The sequence below is a fragment of the Quercus lobata genome, chromosome 7, assembly GCF_001633185.2.
Source record: "Quercus lobata isolate SW786 chromosome 7, ValleyOak3.0 Primary Assembly, whole genome shotgun sequence".
NCBI classification, from domain to species: domain Eukaryota; kingdom Viridiplantae; phylum Streptophyta; class Magnoliopsida; order Fagales; family Fagaceae; genus Quercus; species Quercus lobata.
The window spans coordinates 35,252,064-35,270,678 of record NC_044910.1 but is presented as its reverse complement, the minus strand read 5'-3'; the positions used below and the strand labels follow the sequence as shown (position 1 = coordinate 35,270,678).

The following is an 18,615-nucleotide window of genomic DNA, read 5'->3' as shown; positions in this document are numbered from 1 at the left end:
TTAAAATTAGATAATAGAATAGATAATAAAAATAACTAAATATTTTACCTTTAAGTTATATAATAAATTCATATTGTGTAAAACTAAGGTATTATGAAATGCATATATATATATATATATATAAGTAATAACTTATAAAAGGAGTGTAATAAATATGTTTGTTTTCAGAATGCATAAGATGATTTTTTCTTTTTTTTCTTTTTTTGGTCAATATCATGAAATAAAATTTGTATGCTTTTCTTCAAACATACTTGGATTTGAATTTGTCATTTATTTTTTTTGCAAAAATTTGTCATTATTCAATATATATATATTAGTCTTTTTTGGGTTACTTTATCCTAATTTTTTTGTTTTGACCTAAATTAGTTTTTTTAATTAAGTTTACATTAATGTTAATACATATTAGCTATCATTTGATACTTTATCCACACACAAAAAAACAACAATTAACGTTTAAATTAGGCTAAAAGTAAAATTTTTACTTTATAAAAAAATTTATTCAATACTTATTGTTACTTTATCTAAATAAGTCGAGAAGAACAAATAGAATAAGGGTCTTACTTAAACTTAAACTTGTTATGTTAATACATATTAGCTATCATTTGATATTTTATCCACACACAAAAACACAACAATTAACATTTAAAATAGGCTAAAAGTAAAATTGTTACTTTATAAAAAAATTGATACAATACTTATTGTTACTTTATCCAAATAAGGCGATAAGAAAAATAGAATAAGAGTCTTACTTAAACTTAAACTTGTTTGTTAAATGGATTAGAGGAAGAATTTGGATTGTAATCAAATTAAAATTGAATAAGAATTAGATGGATTAGAAGAAGAATTTGGATTGTAATCAAATTAAATTTTTTATCAACTTAAAAATTATAGGAGAAGAAAAATTATATATATTTTTTAAAAATCTAAAAATCTAAAAACATTTTTGCAATTAAAGATGCATTAAAGCATGTAGTGTATTAATTAAAAAAAGAAGAAAGTTGTTGCTTTTTTTTTATAATACACTACACGTAAAAAATAAAGATTAGATGAAGAATTTAGATTGTAATCAAATTAAGATTAAATAAGGATTAGGTGGATTATATGAAGAATTTGGATTGTAATTGTGGCGGAAGATTTTTTGAACCCGCAAGCAGTTTGTCCGCTCTGGGGCCGAAGAACCCGCACGACTTTGTTCCTTCAAGCAACATGAGCAATTTTTTAGACTTGCTCCCACATCAAAGACTTTATAGCTCATTCTTGATTTTCTCCAAGACTTGATGTACTGGTTCTCGGAACACTGTATTAACCATCTAAGGAGTTGTAGGCCTAGATTGCCCAGCAAAATCTCTTCAGGGTCTGTTATTGTTATATTGGTTCGACCTGAAGTCCCTCCTCTCCTGAGGGACAACCTTAACCTTTCCCTTCCCTTGTTGTTGGTCTTCCTCGACCCTCTTGTACTTATCAATTCGGTCCATAAATTGGCATACACTGGTAGTGGGTTTCCCAGTCAAAGACTTCCTCAAACCATGCTCGACAGATAAGCCAACCTTGAAAGTCCTAATGGCCACATCATTAAAGTCACCATCTATCTCGTTGAACATCTCCCAGTATCTGTCTGAGTACGTTTTCAAGGTCTCCCATTCTCACATGGCCATAGATAGTAGGGAATCTAAGGGACGAGGAACCCTACTGCGTGTAATGAAGCGGGACCCAAAGGCCTGAGTGAGAACCTCGATGCGAAATGCGCCAAAAGAGGATCGGAAAATAGAGAGAGAAACACTGTAGTAATCAAGAATTTAACTTGTAATCAAACTTGAGAATCAATATATAAGAACTGATCTTCTCGGACTGTGCCGAGGACAGTTTTCTTTAGATTAAACTATTCTAACTACATTTTCTTGTCATCTGAATCCACTTTATTTGTTGACTGATTCATTAAAGCCCAGTTTTTCAACCCGCTCTCTACAAATTTATTGTATTAGGCTTTTTAGGCCTTTTGGGCCTAAGTTCATTCATCATTTGGGCTTGGGACTCAAATTTGGTCCTTACAGTAATCAAATTAAGATTTTTATCAACTTAGAATTATAGGGAAATTTTTTTTTTATATATTTTTAAAATCTAAAAATCTAAAAAAAAAAATTCTGCAATTTAGTGAAGCCACTTGGCTCAACCACCGCATCTAAGCCCAAATTTTATTATATAGTATTATAGTCGTGCGTTGCACGATTTTAGTTATAAACTTTTAGTATAATTTTACTGAGAAATAATAAATCAATAATCACTTGAATCTAGATTATATAAATTGCATAAAAATTATTGTTCTTAAAAGTATCAAGCAATAACACAACATATTTATATGAAAAAATTCCTAAATTTAATAATTAAAAACCCATGGAAACTTAACCAAAGGTATTTCATTTGCCAAAAAAATTAACATAATTCTCTTCTAACTTATCAGTTGTCTTATAATGATATTTTTGTAGCACTCACATTTAATATTACTAACAAAAAAAATAAAAATGAGATATAGTAACATAAAAATTTTACTATTCAAGAAAATTAATTTAATCTAATAATGCACATATAAGCATAACTCAAATACAACCTAGAAATAATATATATAAAAAAGATGAAACCCTTGTTGTAGGAGGAAATACAAAATTTGATAATTCTTAAATAATAAATAAATAAAGCCTATGAGGGGGAAAAAAAAGATGAGTACAAATAATTCATAAATGCAAAACCAAACAAAAGAAGAAGAAAAAAACTAAATATATTTTTGTAGGATAAAAAAGAAGAATATTATAGAGATAGAAGGATAAATCTCCATACCTTTTAGTTTAACTCAAATAATAATTTATGCAAACAAATCATGAAAGTGAAATATTTATAAAAGAAGGTGAAATATATATAGAGGTTTATATGGTAGATTTCACGGATTTAAATTACCTTTTAATGACTCATAAGCAAAACCATAAAATAAAAAATAAAAATAAAAACACACACACACACACACTCAAAAATAACAAAGAAGAGAAACATACCTGTAATAATATGGATGGTGGCCTTGATAAAACATTCTACTACAAACAAAACCAACTCAAATAATAACTAATGATGGATAGATCATGAATGTGAAATATGTATATAGGCTTATATATGAATTTCATGGATTTAAAATTGACTTTATGACTCATAAATAGAACCATAGAAAACAAAAACAAAGAGAAGAAACATACCTTTAGTAGTGTGGATGGTGGCTTTGATAAAATATTCTACCACAAACAAAACAAACTCAAATAATAATTGATGCCTGATAAATCATAAAGGTGAAATATTATAGAGGTTCATATAATTGATTTCATGGATTTAAAATTGCATTTATGACTCATAAGCAAAACCATAAAAACAAAAACAAAGAATAAAAATAAACTTGTAATATTGTGGTTTTAATAAAGTATTCTACCGTCTGCTGCAAACAAAAAGAGAGATACAAACTTATTATTATTGAGTAAAGAGTTTCTCTCATGCCGCCTAGGGTTTATCTGCTAGGGTTTCTCTAGTTAGGTTTTCCCAGCGACAAGTGTAGAATTTTTTCCTTCCCTTCGTGGAGGTTCTCCTGTTCCTTTCAAGCCCTGTGCCTGGTAGGACGGTGAGTGGTGTGTGTTGATGTCCCTGTTAGGGAGTGGTGTGGCTGGCAGTCTTATTGCTATGGCATCCATTGAGGACCTTTGGTCACGATTTTCATCGACAGAAGAAGAAGAGAACGGGGCTAATGTTCCTCAGAAAACAGAGGTCTCCATTGTGCGTTTAGTAGCAAAGTTTTTCACAAAGCGAGTGGTTAATGCAGAGGCAGCTAGTCGGACGTTCAAACCGCTTTGGAAACTCATTGGAGAGATGAAGATTCGGGATATTGGGGGCAATATTTTGTTGTTTGAATTCGATGATGCACTGGACCTAGAACGAGTCCTGAAGTTTGAGCCATGGAACTACGACAAAAGCTTAGTTGCTTTTTAGCGCGCTGTGGATGTTGAATCTGCTCCTTTGCTCCCTTTTGATTCTGTTACCTTCTAGGTGCAACTCCACAATGTCCCAAATTAGTGCCTTACTCAGGCGACGGGTGAAGCAGTGGGTAACACTATTGGAGCTTTAGTGCAGGTGGCTGACCCAGAGGATGATGGTGAGGGAAGTGAGTTCTTGCGAATTCGGGTTGTGATTGGTATTTAAAAACCTCTTCCGCGGTGTTGCAAACTGTGGTCGGAAGGAAAGCATGTTGGGTGGGCTTTGCTTAAATTTGAGCAGCTGCCCAACTTTTGTTATTGGTGCGGGAAGGTTTCCCATAGTGAAAGCGACTGCGACGTGTGGCTTCGGGGAAAAGGTAGATTGAAGAAAGAAGAGCAACAATATGGGGATTGGTTACGTGCTGATTCGGTGCGTCACACTAGGAAAACAATGGAGGTTATATCTGGTAGTGCTCGTGGGAAACCGAGCTGGAAAAAGGGTCCGGCAATGGAGCGTAAACAGCCAACCACCAAGGACTTGAACAATAAAGGTGTGCACGGTTCAGACCTTGGCAAGGGAGGTGCAACAGAACATATTCGGTCAGAGGCAGTACTCGTGGAAGCCGAACCATCAGGTGTGCTTATTTCTCATCATGATAATTTGCACCGAAATGATTTTAGTGTTAATGGTGAGATGTCTGAAGTTTTGGAAAAAAAGCATGGAGAATTTGGTGGGTCCGGGTCAGCCAACTTATACAATGCCCTTGCAAACTGCTTTGTGTAATAAGGGGGGAGTTGGTCACAGTGAGGGGTTGAATGGTTTTTTCTCTTTTGGTGCAACCCAGACTCCACTAGCAAACATAACAAATAGGTTAGCTACGCAGCCTTTGACAAGTTCCAAGAAAAAATGGACAAAACTATTGTGTGAGGTTGGGGAATCTGATTCAAGTTCAGATATGGAGACTTTAGAGAGTAGGCGACCAGAGTTGGAGGCTGTGGACTTGACTATTAGAAAAAAGAAGAGGGTTAATGTAGTAAGTAAGGGGGGAAATGAGAATAATCAGGTGGTGGCTGGTTCCCAGCACCACCAGTCACAATGAGTTGCCTTAGCTGGAACTGTCGTGGGCTTGGGAACCCACAGACAGATGCCGAACTTGCTGACTTAGTTAGCAAAAAAGATCCCAAAATGGTTTTCCTCATGGAGACCAAAGTTGATACGGATGTTATTGAGAAGATAAGTCGTAAAATGCAGTATAAAAATTATTTTGCTGTTCCACGTCATAATAGGGGAGGGGGGGCTGGCTTTACTGTGGAAAGAATATTTTGCAATGAAAGTCCTTATTTCTTCTGATAATCACATTGATGAGGTGGTGGATCAAGGAATGGATGACACCTGGCGTTTCACGGGTTTCTATGGAGAGCCTGAAACTGCCAGCCGGGAACATTCCTGGAATCTACTCAGAGATTTGAGCCACAGACATAGTTTACCTTGGATATGCCTTGGTGATTTTAATGAGATACTTAGACTTGAAGAAAAACAGGGATGGTTGGATCAGCCTGAAAGACAGATGCAAGGGTTCCAGGATGCATTGGATTATTGTGGATTTAAAGATCTTGGATTTAATGGATACCCTTTTACATGGTGCAATAGAAGACCAGGAGACCATAATGTTTGGATCCGTTTGGATTGTGGGGTGGCAACAGTGGATTGGTTTTTACGGTTTCCTACTTCCCGTATCCATCACTTAGAGTGCTTTCATTCTGACCATAGACCTATCCTTCTCATTTCAGATGCTAAGCAAAAAAGGTTCTATAGAAAGGGGCAGCCATTCCGATTTGAGGCAATGTGGCTCAAAGATAGATCTTGTGAGGATGTGGTGAAACAATCTTGGGTTAATTTATTTGACTCAAACCCGGTTAGTATTTTGTTGAAAAAAATTGCAAGTTGCCAAGTTAACCTTAGCACATGGAACCAAGGAAGCAATGTGGAAGCAACGTTCTCATAGTGATTGGTTGAAGGAGGGAGACCGCAACACTCGCTATTTCCATTGTCAGGCCAACCAACGGAATAAGCATAATTTTATTGTGGGGTTGGAAGATGAGTTTGGTGTTTGGATCAAAGATGAAGATCAAATGGGCAGATTGGCAAGTACTTATTTTGATACTATGTTTACCACATCAAATCCAACTGGCTTTGATGAGATTTTGAATGGCTTAATTCCTACAATAATTGATGAGATGAATAATAGCTTAAATAAACCTTGCAAGGCTGAAGAGGTTCTCAAAGCTCTCCACCATATGGCCCCTCTCACAGCTCCTGGCCCCGATGGTATGTCCCCTATTTTTTACAAATCATTTTGGCATATTGTTGGTATAGATGTGACAGAAGTAGTTTTGACAGCTTTAAATTCTGGCACTATTCCAGATTCTATTAATTCTACTTTTATTGCACTTATTACCAAAATAAAAGACCCTAAGAAAGTTTCAGATTTTAGACCTATAAGCCTTTGTAATGTGGTCTACAAACTCATTGCAAAAGTGTTGGTTAACCGTTTGAAGCTGATTTTGCCATATGTAGTATCTGATTCACAGAGTGCTTTTCTTTCGGGAAGGCTGATTACTGATAATGTGTTGGTTGCATTCGAGACACTCCATTTCTTGAAGCGGAAGACCCAAGGCAAAGATGGCTATATGACTCTAAAGCTTGATATAAGTAAAGCTTATGACAGAGTGGAGTGGGATTTCTTGGAAAGGGCAATGTTGCATTTAGGGTTTGCTGGAAGTTTTCTTGCTACTATCATGTCATGCATCAAGTCTGTTTCATATTCGGTTTTGCTCAATGGGGTGCCAGGTAGAACTATCAAGCCTAGTAGAGGGCTAAGGCAAGGTGATCCGTTGTCTCCATATTTATTTTTGCTATGTGCCATGGGACTTCAAGGCTTGCTCCACAAAGCTGAATCTGAGGGTGTTATCAGGGGAGTGTCAATTTGAAGAAATGGGCCACGTGTGTCTCATCTATTTTTTGTTGATGACAATGTTCTCTTTTGCCGTGCAAAAGAATCTGAGTGTCAGGTAATCCTTGATCTTTTGTCAATTTATGAGAGGGGTTCGGGCCAAAAAATAAACAAAGATAAGACAAATATCTTCTTCAGTTCTAACACTCACCATGATGTCCAAGTCAGAATACAACATTTGTTGGGTGTTCTAGCTATCAGGCAATATGAGAGATATTTGGGGTTACCTGCATTTGTGGGGAGAGCAAAGAGACAAGGGTTTGCCTACATTAAGGAGAGAATTTGGAAGAAAATACAAGGTTGGAAGGAGAAACTCCTATCTCAAGCAGGCAAAGAGGTGCTTAGGTGCTTATTAAGTTCGTCATCCAAGCCATTCCAACCTATTCTATGAGTTGTTTCAAGCTTCCTAAGGGATTAATCTAGGAGATTGAGGTCATGATCCGCAAATTTTGGTGGGGCTGCCATCGTGATAATAAGAAGGTGCATTGGGTAAAGTGGGAGAAACTTTGTCAAGCTAAAGATTGTGGAGGCATGGGGTTTAAGGAGATTGAGAAGTTCAATGATGCTTTGTTGGCCAAGCAAGTTTGGCGTATGTTGAAAAATCTGGAATCACTTTGCCATAGAGTTTTTAAAGCTCGATTTTTCCCGGATTGTTCCATTCTTGAAGCTAATCCCTCGATTAATGGGTCGTATGCATGGAAGAGTATTATAAGTGCAAGGGATGTGGTGCGGAAAGGCATGGTTTGGCGGATAGATGATGGTAAAACAATGAGTTTAAAGGAGGACAAGTGGCTCCCGGATCAAGTATAACATCCGGTTAGTTCCCCTCTTCCCTCTATTCCCCTTGATGCAAAGGTTAGTATTTTGATTGATAAGGAGAATGGAACTTGGAAGGAGGCTGAAATTATGCATAATTTTCTGCCTCATGAAGCGAAGAAAATCATGAGCATTCTTCTTAGTACCAGACTGCCTCAAGATAGCCCCATATGGTCAAAAACGCCTTCGGGTATTTTCTCAACTCGAAGTGCTTACAAGCTGTTGGTTAATGAAGCTGCAACCAACAGCCTAAGTGGCTCAAATCCACACCCCCAGAGACATCTTTGGAGAGGTGTTTGGATGCTACGAACCCCAAATAAGGTGAAGCACTTCACTTGGTGAGCATGTAACAACTCACTTCCAACAATGGACAACTTGTTTCGTCGTCACATAACTCCCCTTGCCTGTTGCAACACGTGCCAAACCCAAACTGAGGACATCCTGCATGTTGTGTGGGGCTACCTAGAGGTGGCACAATTGTGGAGCACTATCAACTAGATGCAACACACTATCCCTCACTCACCAGGGGATTTTTCTAACCTTTTCTCAAGTTTTTTGCAAGTCCAGGATGATTATAGGGTGGAGATCTTTGCTATCTTAGCTTGGTTGCTCTGGAATCGGCGAAATTCAATTCATTTTAGGCGTCTAGCTCGACCTCTGAACCAGATCTTCTCTGAAGCTGCCAAACTCCTACAAGACTTCCTTGAGGCTCACGATGATGAACCAGTCATAGCCCAAAATCCAATCCAGCCTAAATTGTTTGCCCCTGCACGGCCATGGTACAAAGCCAACTTCGACAGAGCTCTGTTCAAAAGCTCTAACTCTGCTGGTTTGGGCGTGATCATCAGAGACACTAATGGCGCTGTCATAGGTGCGCTTTCAGCTCGAGTACCACTTCCTCAGTCCGTGGCAATGGTTGAAGCTTTAGCTTGTAGGCGCGTTGTCCAATTTCCTGTTGAGATCGGGTTACACGAAGTGATATTTGAAGGTGACGCAGCAGTAGTGATCAATGCCATTTCAAAAGGATCAGCTAACCAATCTTTGTATGGTCACATAGTTGATGATGTTCTTGGCCAAGCTTCTCTTTTACATTTTTCTGATTTTTGTTATGTTCCTCGTTCATGTAATTCAGTAGCTGATACATTAGCTAAACGTGCTAAAGCAGGGCCTGAGTTACAAGTTTGGTTAGAGGATTGTCCTGAAGACATTATCCCTCTGGTTTTGGGTGATGTATCTTGATGTTTAATTCCTGTTTCAATAAAGCCCAGCCCGCACTTGGGGTCTGGTTTCTCAAAAAAAAAAAAAAAAAACTTATTATTAATAATGGGGAGAGAGAAAATTGATGAGAACAATAAGTAGTGTTTCTATCTCCAAAAAATTAAATTTAAAAAAAAAAAAAAAAAGAGAAAGAAAGAAGCTATTAATGAAGAAGTTGTGCATATAAATATATAAGAATACACTAAAAAAACCCGTATATATAGAGAATTTTCAATTGTGAAGATGTTAGATTTCTAATCAATTTAGGAATTATAAGAGAAATAGAATTCTTAGGAAAAAGATATATGTATTAAAAAAAACGTAAAACACTAAAACTCATCACTTAGGATGCATGTTTAACCAAAAAACTTAGAAGTTAGGACTTGAGAGAGTTCTATTAGACATAGAATTCAAATTATATTGAAGTTAAATTATAAGAGAAATTATTAGATGGTTTGGAATTAAAGACACCTATCCTATATGAAATACTAATCAATTATATATTGTTAAAAATGTTTCTATCCAAAATATATATATATATATATATATATATATAACGAGTATTTTTTTTTTTTTTAATTTAGTTAGTTAGTGGCATACAACTACTAAATCTAAGAGAAACCAAACCAGTTTGAATAACAAAAACTAAAACTGTTTATCTATATCTTTTCTAATTTACTAATTTAACGTCTCATGGACTTTATTTTTTTAAAGAGATCTAGAAAGGGAAGGGTACGGGTTGTCTTGGAGTCCAACCAAGGAGGGATACCTTTTGAATGGCTCCAATGACTGCAGATTTGTACGTGGGATGTGTCTGCTAATCCCAAAAAGAAGGTGCTTGATGCATTGTATGTTTATAGGGTAATTTTCCTGTCTCAAATTTTACATATTGGTAGTTGATAAGTTCCTTCAAACTTATCATTTTCTCCTCGGTGTTTTAACAAAAAAATGCAACTTTTTTTTTTTTGTGGTCATATCAAACTATTTTTTTTCTTTACTTTTTTATTCTTTGGATAAACTCCAAAATTTAATATAGAATTATGATTAATGTTAATATAGATATAGATTTCTAAATACATGAGGCCTAAGTTAATTGATATACATGAGGCTTTTTAATCTAAAATTTTTCGGATTAAGTGCCTGTAATACAATTATTTTGTTTTTATCTACAAAAGAGTTCCGATTGATTGATATGAGAAATAATATGTCCACAACAATTTCACAACATTTTTATAAAAAATCTTAAGTGGTAAGTTATTACTAGTTGTTATTGTTGGGGCAAAAAAGTAATCTTAGTGTTAGGTTCAAATTTGAATCAATAACAACTAACCATCTATGATTTGTTGTGAAAATGTTGTGGACGTAGTATCTCTCAATTGATATACATGAGGTCTGTGTTAATTGATATAGGGCATTTTCATCTAAAACTTTTTGGATTAGGTGTCTAAAATCCTTTCTTTCTTTTTTTATCTACAAATTTTATGTTAGACGTTAGTTTAGATTTTGCTATTTCCTCTCATCACACGGCACAAATTTTTGTTCATATCCACTTCTTCAATGTGAAGACTTTTTGTTCATATAACTTCTTCAATTATATATTGTTAAAAAATGTTTTTATCCAAAAAAAAAAAAAAAAATAGCGTGTAATTTTTTCTAAAATTATTTTTTATCTATAATTTTAAATTTTAAATTTTAAATAAAATACTAATGGTTATACAATCCTAACCTAAGTAAATTAGTTATCTTATACATGTTTCTAAGGTTTTTTTTTTTTTTTTTTTTTTTTTTATACGTGTCTTATCATTTTAAATATGAAAAAAATTTTACAATTTTTTTTTTTTTTTGAGAAACAAACACACACACAAGAAAGAAGGAAAGGGGCTCTAACACAAAGGCACACCACAACTCCACTCAAAAGTCATGGTAACTTTTAAGAAAGGGTGGGGTAAGTTATACTACACACAACACACTCTCTTAAGCAATGTGAGACAGTTACCATTTTTTTTAGAAACAAACACACACACACACACACACACACACACACAAAAAGGAAGAGGGAAAGGGGTTCTGTAATATTGATTAGACTTTTATTAGTAATATATTCTGCAGGTAAAAAAATAAGGATTACATGGATAAAATGAAAATTTTGGATTGTAACCAAATTAAAATTTTTTTCAACTTATGGATTATAGGAGAAAAAAAAAATATATATATATATATATATTTTGAAATCTAAAAATCTAAAAAAAGTTCTACAATTTGGTGAAGTTACTTGGCGCAACCATGACATCTAAGCCCAACTTTTATTATATAATATATGATATATGTGTGTGTTAAATGTTTCTGTATTTTTTATACGAATTATTTTAAAAATACTGGTACTACACATGCACCGTTATTTTTCTGTTTCTATATTTTTATGCCGAATTTTCAAAACATACTTTTATTAAAAAATACCAAATTGTATCTGCTGTATGTTTACCGTAATATACGCGTGCTATATTTTACTAATTATGCTACTCTCTCCAATACACGGATGGAGGCTAGTGGTGCATCGTGGAAAAAATATACTAACTCATAGAAGGAATATCTACCAAAATAATCTTTGTCTTATTATGATTATTGATTATAACACGGCAAGAGTCCCTTGTGAATATGTTGTTTCTTAAACTAGAAGCTTGGACTTCACTTAATTGATCAATTCCCTCAGGTTCGTGTTAAGCATACTTTCCAGGAAGCTAACAAATGTACAAATCGTTTAGCTAAGTTAGGTCTGGTTCAATCCTTGGATTTTTCTGTTCATTCTTTTCCCCCTGTAGAGTTGATCCCTCTGATTGAGGCTGACTCTTTGGGTGATTACTGTAACAGGCTTTGTCCTGGTTCTTGTTCTTCCAGTTAGTTTAATATATTTTCCTTTAGACCAAAAAAAAAAAAAAAAATCAGATTAATGCATGGATTGAAACCAAGTTTTATAATAAGTTTAGACATGTCTAATGTCCATCGTTGAATGAGGATCAAAGCATTTGGTTTCCGGATATTTGGCAACCTTGAGTTTTGTTCTTGATTGGATTTGGATATTAGGAATATGCCTTTATATCAATTTTGGGTAATCTATTAACCAAACCAACTTTGTTGTGTCCTCTTAGGGGAAAACAACCCCTAAAAAACCTACTAAATTTAAGGGATCTAGTCAGTTAACAATAAGTGAGGTCAAATTGCTTTTTCATGGTGAAAGCAATTTGGCCCAAAATTGTGAAAGCAATTTGGCCGAAATTTTGGGCAAATTCAACAGATCAGTCAGGCTCTTTTTTGGTGTTTTATGGCTAACACATGGGCTCATAGACTATGCAAGTGTTCCAACCCCACCTAACAAACTCTATCTCTTGGGTCTATGGGTATAAACCCAAAATCTACGTACTTTTTACCATTTATACAACACTCCTCTAATTTCCCCAATAATTACATGGACTTAGGTCATGTTAAAAAAAAAAAAAAAAGAGTTCAAAATATCATTTTCATCCCTAAATTCTAACAAAAGTTCGTTTTTCATCCTTAAACTTTTAAAAATTTATTTTTCGTCCCTAAACTTTTTAAAACATTCTACTTTACATCCTTCCATTTATATCTGTTACTCTATTAGTTTATATTCTCTATGACCTAACAGAGTGTTGACATGGCATTTGATTTGGACAAAACTATTTTATTTAAAAAGTTTTAGACATGTGACACAAAGTTATTGGCACGTATGAAAAAAGAGATCGGATTAAATTATCTCCACTTAAAGTAGAACCTAACCTTATTCTAGAACCACGCAACCCAACACCCAACCTCCCATAGTGTCAGCCTCAACTGGCGACCCCAGTCAGCTATTCCAAGGCAATGACCCCAACTATGAAATCCCGATCCCAGACTGGCAACACTAATTTTTGGGTGGCTGTTTTGAATCTTTATGTCATTGTGAAAGGTTTGCGTGAAGCTTTAGGAAATTTGTATTTGGACTTAGTGTGATTTTTTTTTTTTTTTTTTGGAAAAACTGGGGGTGTTTGGTTTGTGTTTTCAAACAACCATTTTTAGTTTTTAAACAATATTACACATATTTTCACACACTTTTTTACCTACACGTATTTCCACAAATATTTTCAAACAATAATTTTCAGTTTTTAAACACATATACCATCATTGTAGGTTGGTATGGGCTTGTTTTGTTGAATCTTGTTTTTGCTAGTCCACGGGCACCATCAAAGCATCATAAAGTCTTCTTTGTCCTATTTGCACACTTCAAGGACCTACTGTAGTAAGTCAAAAGAATTGGAGAACCTGCAAGATTGCGATTACTTAGATTTGAACTGATTTCAGTTTTTCCTAGTCTTCTTTGATAGATTGACAGCCCCAACAACATGAATATGATCGTCCAATTCCATTGAACGTGCTTCGCACCATGGAGAGTTAAACCACCTGACGGTTTGGGGTTGCTGGTTGTTGCCGAGGGGTTTGGGCATGGGTTTTCGTGGTTAGTTTTGGCCCCAGGTGGGAGGGGTAATTTCATCATATTATTATTCTTTCCACGCCCCAATAGCTATGTGCCACATGTGCAAAAATTTTAAATAAAATACTCTAATCCAAATCAGATAGTGTCATGCATAAAGGATATAAACTAACTGTTATAGATGTTATAGATGGATAAACTAACTGTTATAGACGGAAGGACGTATAGTAGAATGTTTTACAAAATTTAGGGATGAAAAATGACTTTTGAAAGTTTAGAAATGAAAAAATAACTTTTATAAAAATTTAAGGACGAAAAAGATATTTTATTCTAAAATTTTTTAACAAAATACAACAAAAATAGGCCCAAAAGAATTAGACTTGTCTTGTGTGGACCTTTAGAAAAAAGAGGCATCAACATTATGTCTTTTGTTGGATTGGGATCCTATGGAGTGTTTAGTATAATTAGGAGTGTGAATGAGTTGATTTAGGTTGTGTTTGGGGTGTTTACAAAGCCTGAGGATCGGATCAAGAGCAATTAGATCAAGGACGCCTTGTCTCCTTGTCGTGGTTGAAATATTTTACCGTCCTAATGAGGTGGCTTCAAAATTAATGAGGTAGAGATGAAAAGTAGAGGTAGAAGCAGTCATGAGAGACTTTATAGAGATAAAGAAGTGTTTTCAAGTTGTAATAAAATATGTATAAAAATTAAATTATAAATTGAAAATGCATAAAATAGATTAAATTATATATGTATGTACACAACTTGGCCTAATATTCAAATTTCTTAAAAAACTAGGTCTCAAAATACCAAACTTAATCAAATTAATAAATTTAAATTAAGTCAAAATCCAAAATAAATCAAACTACAAAACATTAAAAAAAAAAAAACATATATTGTTCAATAATATTGGGTTGAATTGGGTAACTTGGGTTGAAAATTTTGCCAATCTAAACAACTTAAAAAAAAAAATTAAATATACATATAATAACCCAACCCCTTAACTTCTAAAATGTTTAACATCTTTTTCTATTTCTATAAATAAATTATTTTTTATTTTAATTGATGCTATGATTTGATCTGTAATTATATTTTCGGTATAAATTTAACAAATTTTGGATATCAAAGTAATTATCTTTCTTTTTTTTGAAAAAATGGCTTGCCTGTGTAATCATCGCCCTACACTTTAAGATACAGGTTAAGTAAGCCTAAGAAAACTACCAACACACAACAGAACATACCACTACTCGCACCCACATATTCTTACGGTGTATTGGCCTTACATAAGAGAATAATGCATGTATTCAAGAAGTGGCATTTCTTCCTCTGATCCTTGTTAAACTGTTCAAGAGTGGTGACAAAATAGGATACTATTTAGACAACCTCCAACCTTAGATACACACCTTTCACTTATTTAAAATCGAGTTTAATAAATTATAATTGTAAATGTTAGATCCAATTTTATGGGATTTCCCCAAAGCAACAATTGCAAATGTTAGTTGACAATGAAGAATGATAGCGATAAAAATTACTAGTAAAAACTCTTATTATCACATAAAAAATTTAATATTGAATCTTACTTGAACTAAAAAAGAAATGTTAAAAGAATGATGAGAGATAATTATTAGTCAACAAGCCTATTAAACTCCTCAACCTAGTTAAATAGCAAAATAATATTAGTTTCAACCAAAATCAACTTCAAAATTTAGGATTAAGATTTGTTGTTATAATTAGTTTCACTTTCATGTCAAACTATATTGTTTATACCACCATTCAATTAGTCTGATTCTCCGACAACTCCGACTTAATAGAACTAGGAAAAATTATATTTTGTACTTTTACTATTAGGAAGGATTAATTAATCAAGAATTATATGCAAATTTAAAATAAAAAAAATAAAAAAAAAAAGTTTTAGTTGCCTTTTAATCCATTCCTAAACGACACGTTTTTTTCTTTTCAAGAGTAAACGACACCCACCAAAAATTTAGGCCACATGAGGTGAGAAAACGTGTCTTGTTCAACCGCATCCGGATCAACCGATTGGTTCGCGCTACGTCACGACCCGATAGACCCATATTGTTTTTTTTTGTTTTTCTTTTTGTCAATTTTACCCTTCACTTCACCTGAAATTTACATTAATCATTACCCGAAAAAGTCCATTTCTCTCTATTTCCCTCTGGTCTTGTCGCTGTTTCCTTGATTCTGATAGATTGGGATTTCATATTCCCAGTAATTCCAATTCCAATTCCAATGGATCGAGCCCAGTTATTTCTGTTGGGTATACCAATGTTTCTGTTTTGTACCGACATTGTAAACCTCTTCATAACCCCACCTCCCAAAGTACCCACTACTAATCAATTCCATTACAAACCTCCTAACCCAATTCCCCAACAACCAATTCTCAACCAACCTCTTGATTTTCCAACACAGGTCCTCCTCTCAATTTTACAATTCTTATCACATTTTTTTTTTTTGGTAACATATATTATAATGGGTTGCGTCCATATTGGTATTTTACATGTGAGAAAAAAATTTATGTACCTAACATTTTTGTTTGTTTTTTTGGGTGAAAATGCAGAAACCAAGTGGCATTGTCGGTGGAGGAATTGGTCTGGGCAGCACTGTCAACATCAACTTTTGCTCTTCCTGTTCTTACAGGTTATCCCAAATCTTTGATGGGTTTTATTAGCAAGTGTACCTAACATTAGATTTTTTTTTTTTTTACCGTTTCAACAAATAAAAAGTGTATATATATATATATGTATGTGTTTAAACAGAAATTTTATTTTTAGGTACATAAATTTCATAAATGGGGTGTGTTATGGAGGGATCAAAATGTTTCTGATTTTAAATTTCAGGGACTAAAAGTATAATTTATCCTAAATGTTAAGAAAATTACATAATTGCTATGAATTTGTGGGTTTACAGTTCATAATAGAAGATTAAGTATTCCGGGAACTCCGGTCTTAAGTTAGTCGTTAACAAGACCAAACTGTTGAGTTGAGCTCATTCTGATCATCAAATAATTGATTGACTAATTGTGTTTTGTTTAGCTGTCATGATGTGTGCACACTACTTGTGTGGTTTTTATATCCAAGTCGTCCATTTTGAAAAGTAAATATAGGAAAAGAAAAAAGGGTGAAACTGATTGATGAAGAAATGGTGTGTTATGATATATACTTTTGACTTTAAATTCTACATGTGAATTGTGTGGATTGGCAACTTGTGTTGCTAAATTACTGTTACGAGTCATTGGTTTGCATCTTGATGTTAGAAACTTAGAATTCCTTGGTCAATGGAACTTTAGCATACTCTTCAATTTCTGGTAGTAGAGTCTTGCTTTTGGAAATATGTTCTAAAATATGTAAGTTTATGCAGACTAATTTTGTCAATTCTTCTTTCTATGAAATGTTTTACTTCGTCCTCCGTCCTATTTTGACAGTTTTGATCACGAATATAACTTAATTGTCATCGTAGTAGTTTCTATAATTTTTATATTGTTTTAACTCTAAATATCGCCCAAACTATTACTTGTGACAGTAGTATAATTTAAATCCATGATGTCAGCTCAATTGTGTTTGTTAATAATAACTAGGTCAAGTTACTTGTTTCCATCAGTACGTCGCTGTTGTAATAGGAAACTGTTTCGAATTACATCAATCTATACGTAGGTTCATTTTTAAAATTTTGGACATGTACTTTGTAAGATCATTGGTGTTCTCTCTTAAATTTGAATTCATGTGGCTGACCACGAGTAGTTTGTTGAGGATCCATAGCTGACCCCAAAATTTTGAGACTAAGGCTTAGTGGTGGTGGCAGTTGTTCTATCTATTGTCACATGTAAATTATGTTTCTTGTGGCAGAGGAAATGCAGTAACAATGAAGAACATGCTAGACACATCATTTCCTGGGATCAATGTTGCTCTGGCGAACCACCCACCTCCACTTCCAAAACGCCTACTGAGCAAAGCTGTACCTGTTGTTCAATTTGGAATTATTGGGACAATAATGGCAGGTGAACAGATTTTTCCAAGGTTGGGATTTGCGGCACCACCTCCTTGGTTCTACTCCTTGCGTGCCAATAAATTTCGAAGTATTGCAAGCACTTGGCTTTTGGGGAACTTCATCCAATCCTTCCTGCAGAGTTCTGGTGCTTTTGAAGTATATTGTAATGGTGAACTGGTAAAGTTCTTATCTTCTTTCGATACATAGATTTTGCTCACTTTTTAGGTCCAGTTAACGTATTTTTGTTGATCCTGCTTGGGTAGTAAACTCAATGTCAGATACCAGTTTGGGATATTTTTGAAGTCTTCTTGGTTGATTTTAAGGGCAGTTATTGTGACACGTGAAAAACTCTTCAATTTTTGCATGGCTCTCATCACTTTTACCTCTTTGGACTTGTAGGTTTTCTCTAAGCTGAAGGAGAATAGATTCCCTAGCGAAATTGAGCTGAGAGATCTTGTTGGCAGGAAACTTAGTAGCTCGAGAGTTGTGGATGGTATAGGAGGAGGTGTCTGGTCTTAGTGCCCAGTGGAGGCTGAAGTTTGTTCACAAATTTGCGGTGACATACTGAGGAAAATGCTGTCATAGTGAATTTTTAACCCCTGTAACGTTCTCATTAATCATGTACTGAACAATGGTTACATACCCTTTAATTTTGGCATCGCCTTGTGTCTGATATAATTTACAAAAAAGAAAGAAAAATCCTTTGTGAATCAGGCACTTCTTTTTTCCTCATTTATTAGATGACCACTCTTTAACAATTCTACCAAAACTTGTTCTTCCAATTGAATTGTACATTTCTCTGTGAATCAGGCACTCCCTCAATCTCTCTCTCTCACTAGAATAGTGAAAAGTGGAGGGCTAATTCACATGGGATTATTCTCTGGAACCTGAGAGTGGTCAAGTTGGAGAATTCTGATTGAATACATCACACTATGGCCTCTTTTCTTCAAATAGATGAAAAAAAATCTAGCATAACGCAACGTTAAGCATTAACTAAGTAATTGTTTTGCCAATCACCATGCTTTGGGCAAGAGAA

At 34.4% G+C, this 18,615-nt stretch overlaps 2 protein-coding genes across 2 annotated transcripts; both read left to right on the top strand.

Moving 5' to 3' along the window:
* Positions 1–5,329: 5,329 nt before the first annotated feature.
* Positions 5,330–9,070, top strand: LOC115951962. Its single transcript, XM_031069070.1, has 6 exons — positions 5,330–5,893; positions 5,979–6,966; positions 7,060–7,352; positions 7,439–7,819; positions 7,871–8,152; positions 8,399–9,070. The coding sequence occupies exons 1-6, from the start codon at positions 5,330–5,332 to the stop codon at positions 9,068–9,070; spliced, it is 3,180 nt and encodes a 1,059-aa protein (XP_030924930.1).
* A 6,644-nt stretch (positions 9,071–15,714) lies between these two features.
* LOC115952466 (selT-like protein) lies at positions 15,715–18,530 on the top strand. Its single transcript, XM_031069648.1, has 4 exons — positions 15,715–16,004; positions 16,153–16,232; positions 17,438–17,756; positions 17,979–18,530. The coding sequence occupies exons 1-4, from the start codon at positions 15,825–15,827 to the stop codon at positions 18,096–18,098; spliced, it is 699 nt and encodes a 232-aa protein (XP_030925508.1). The 5' UTR covers positions 15,715–15,824; the 3' UTR covers positions 18,099–18,530.
* The last annotated feature ends 85 nt before the right edge of the window (positions 18,531–18,615 follow it).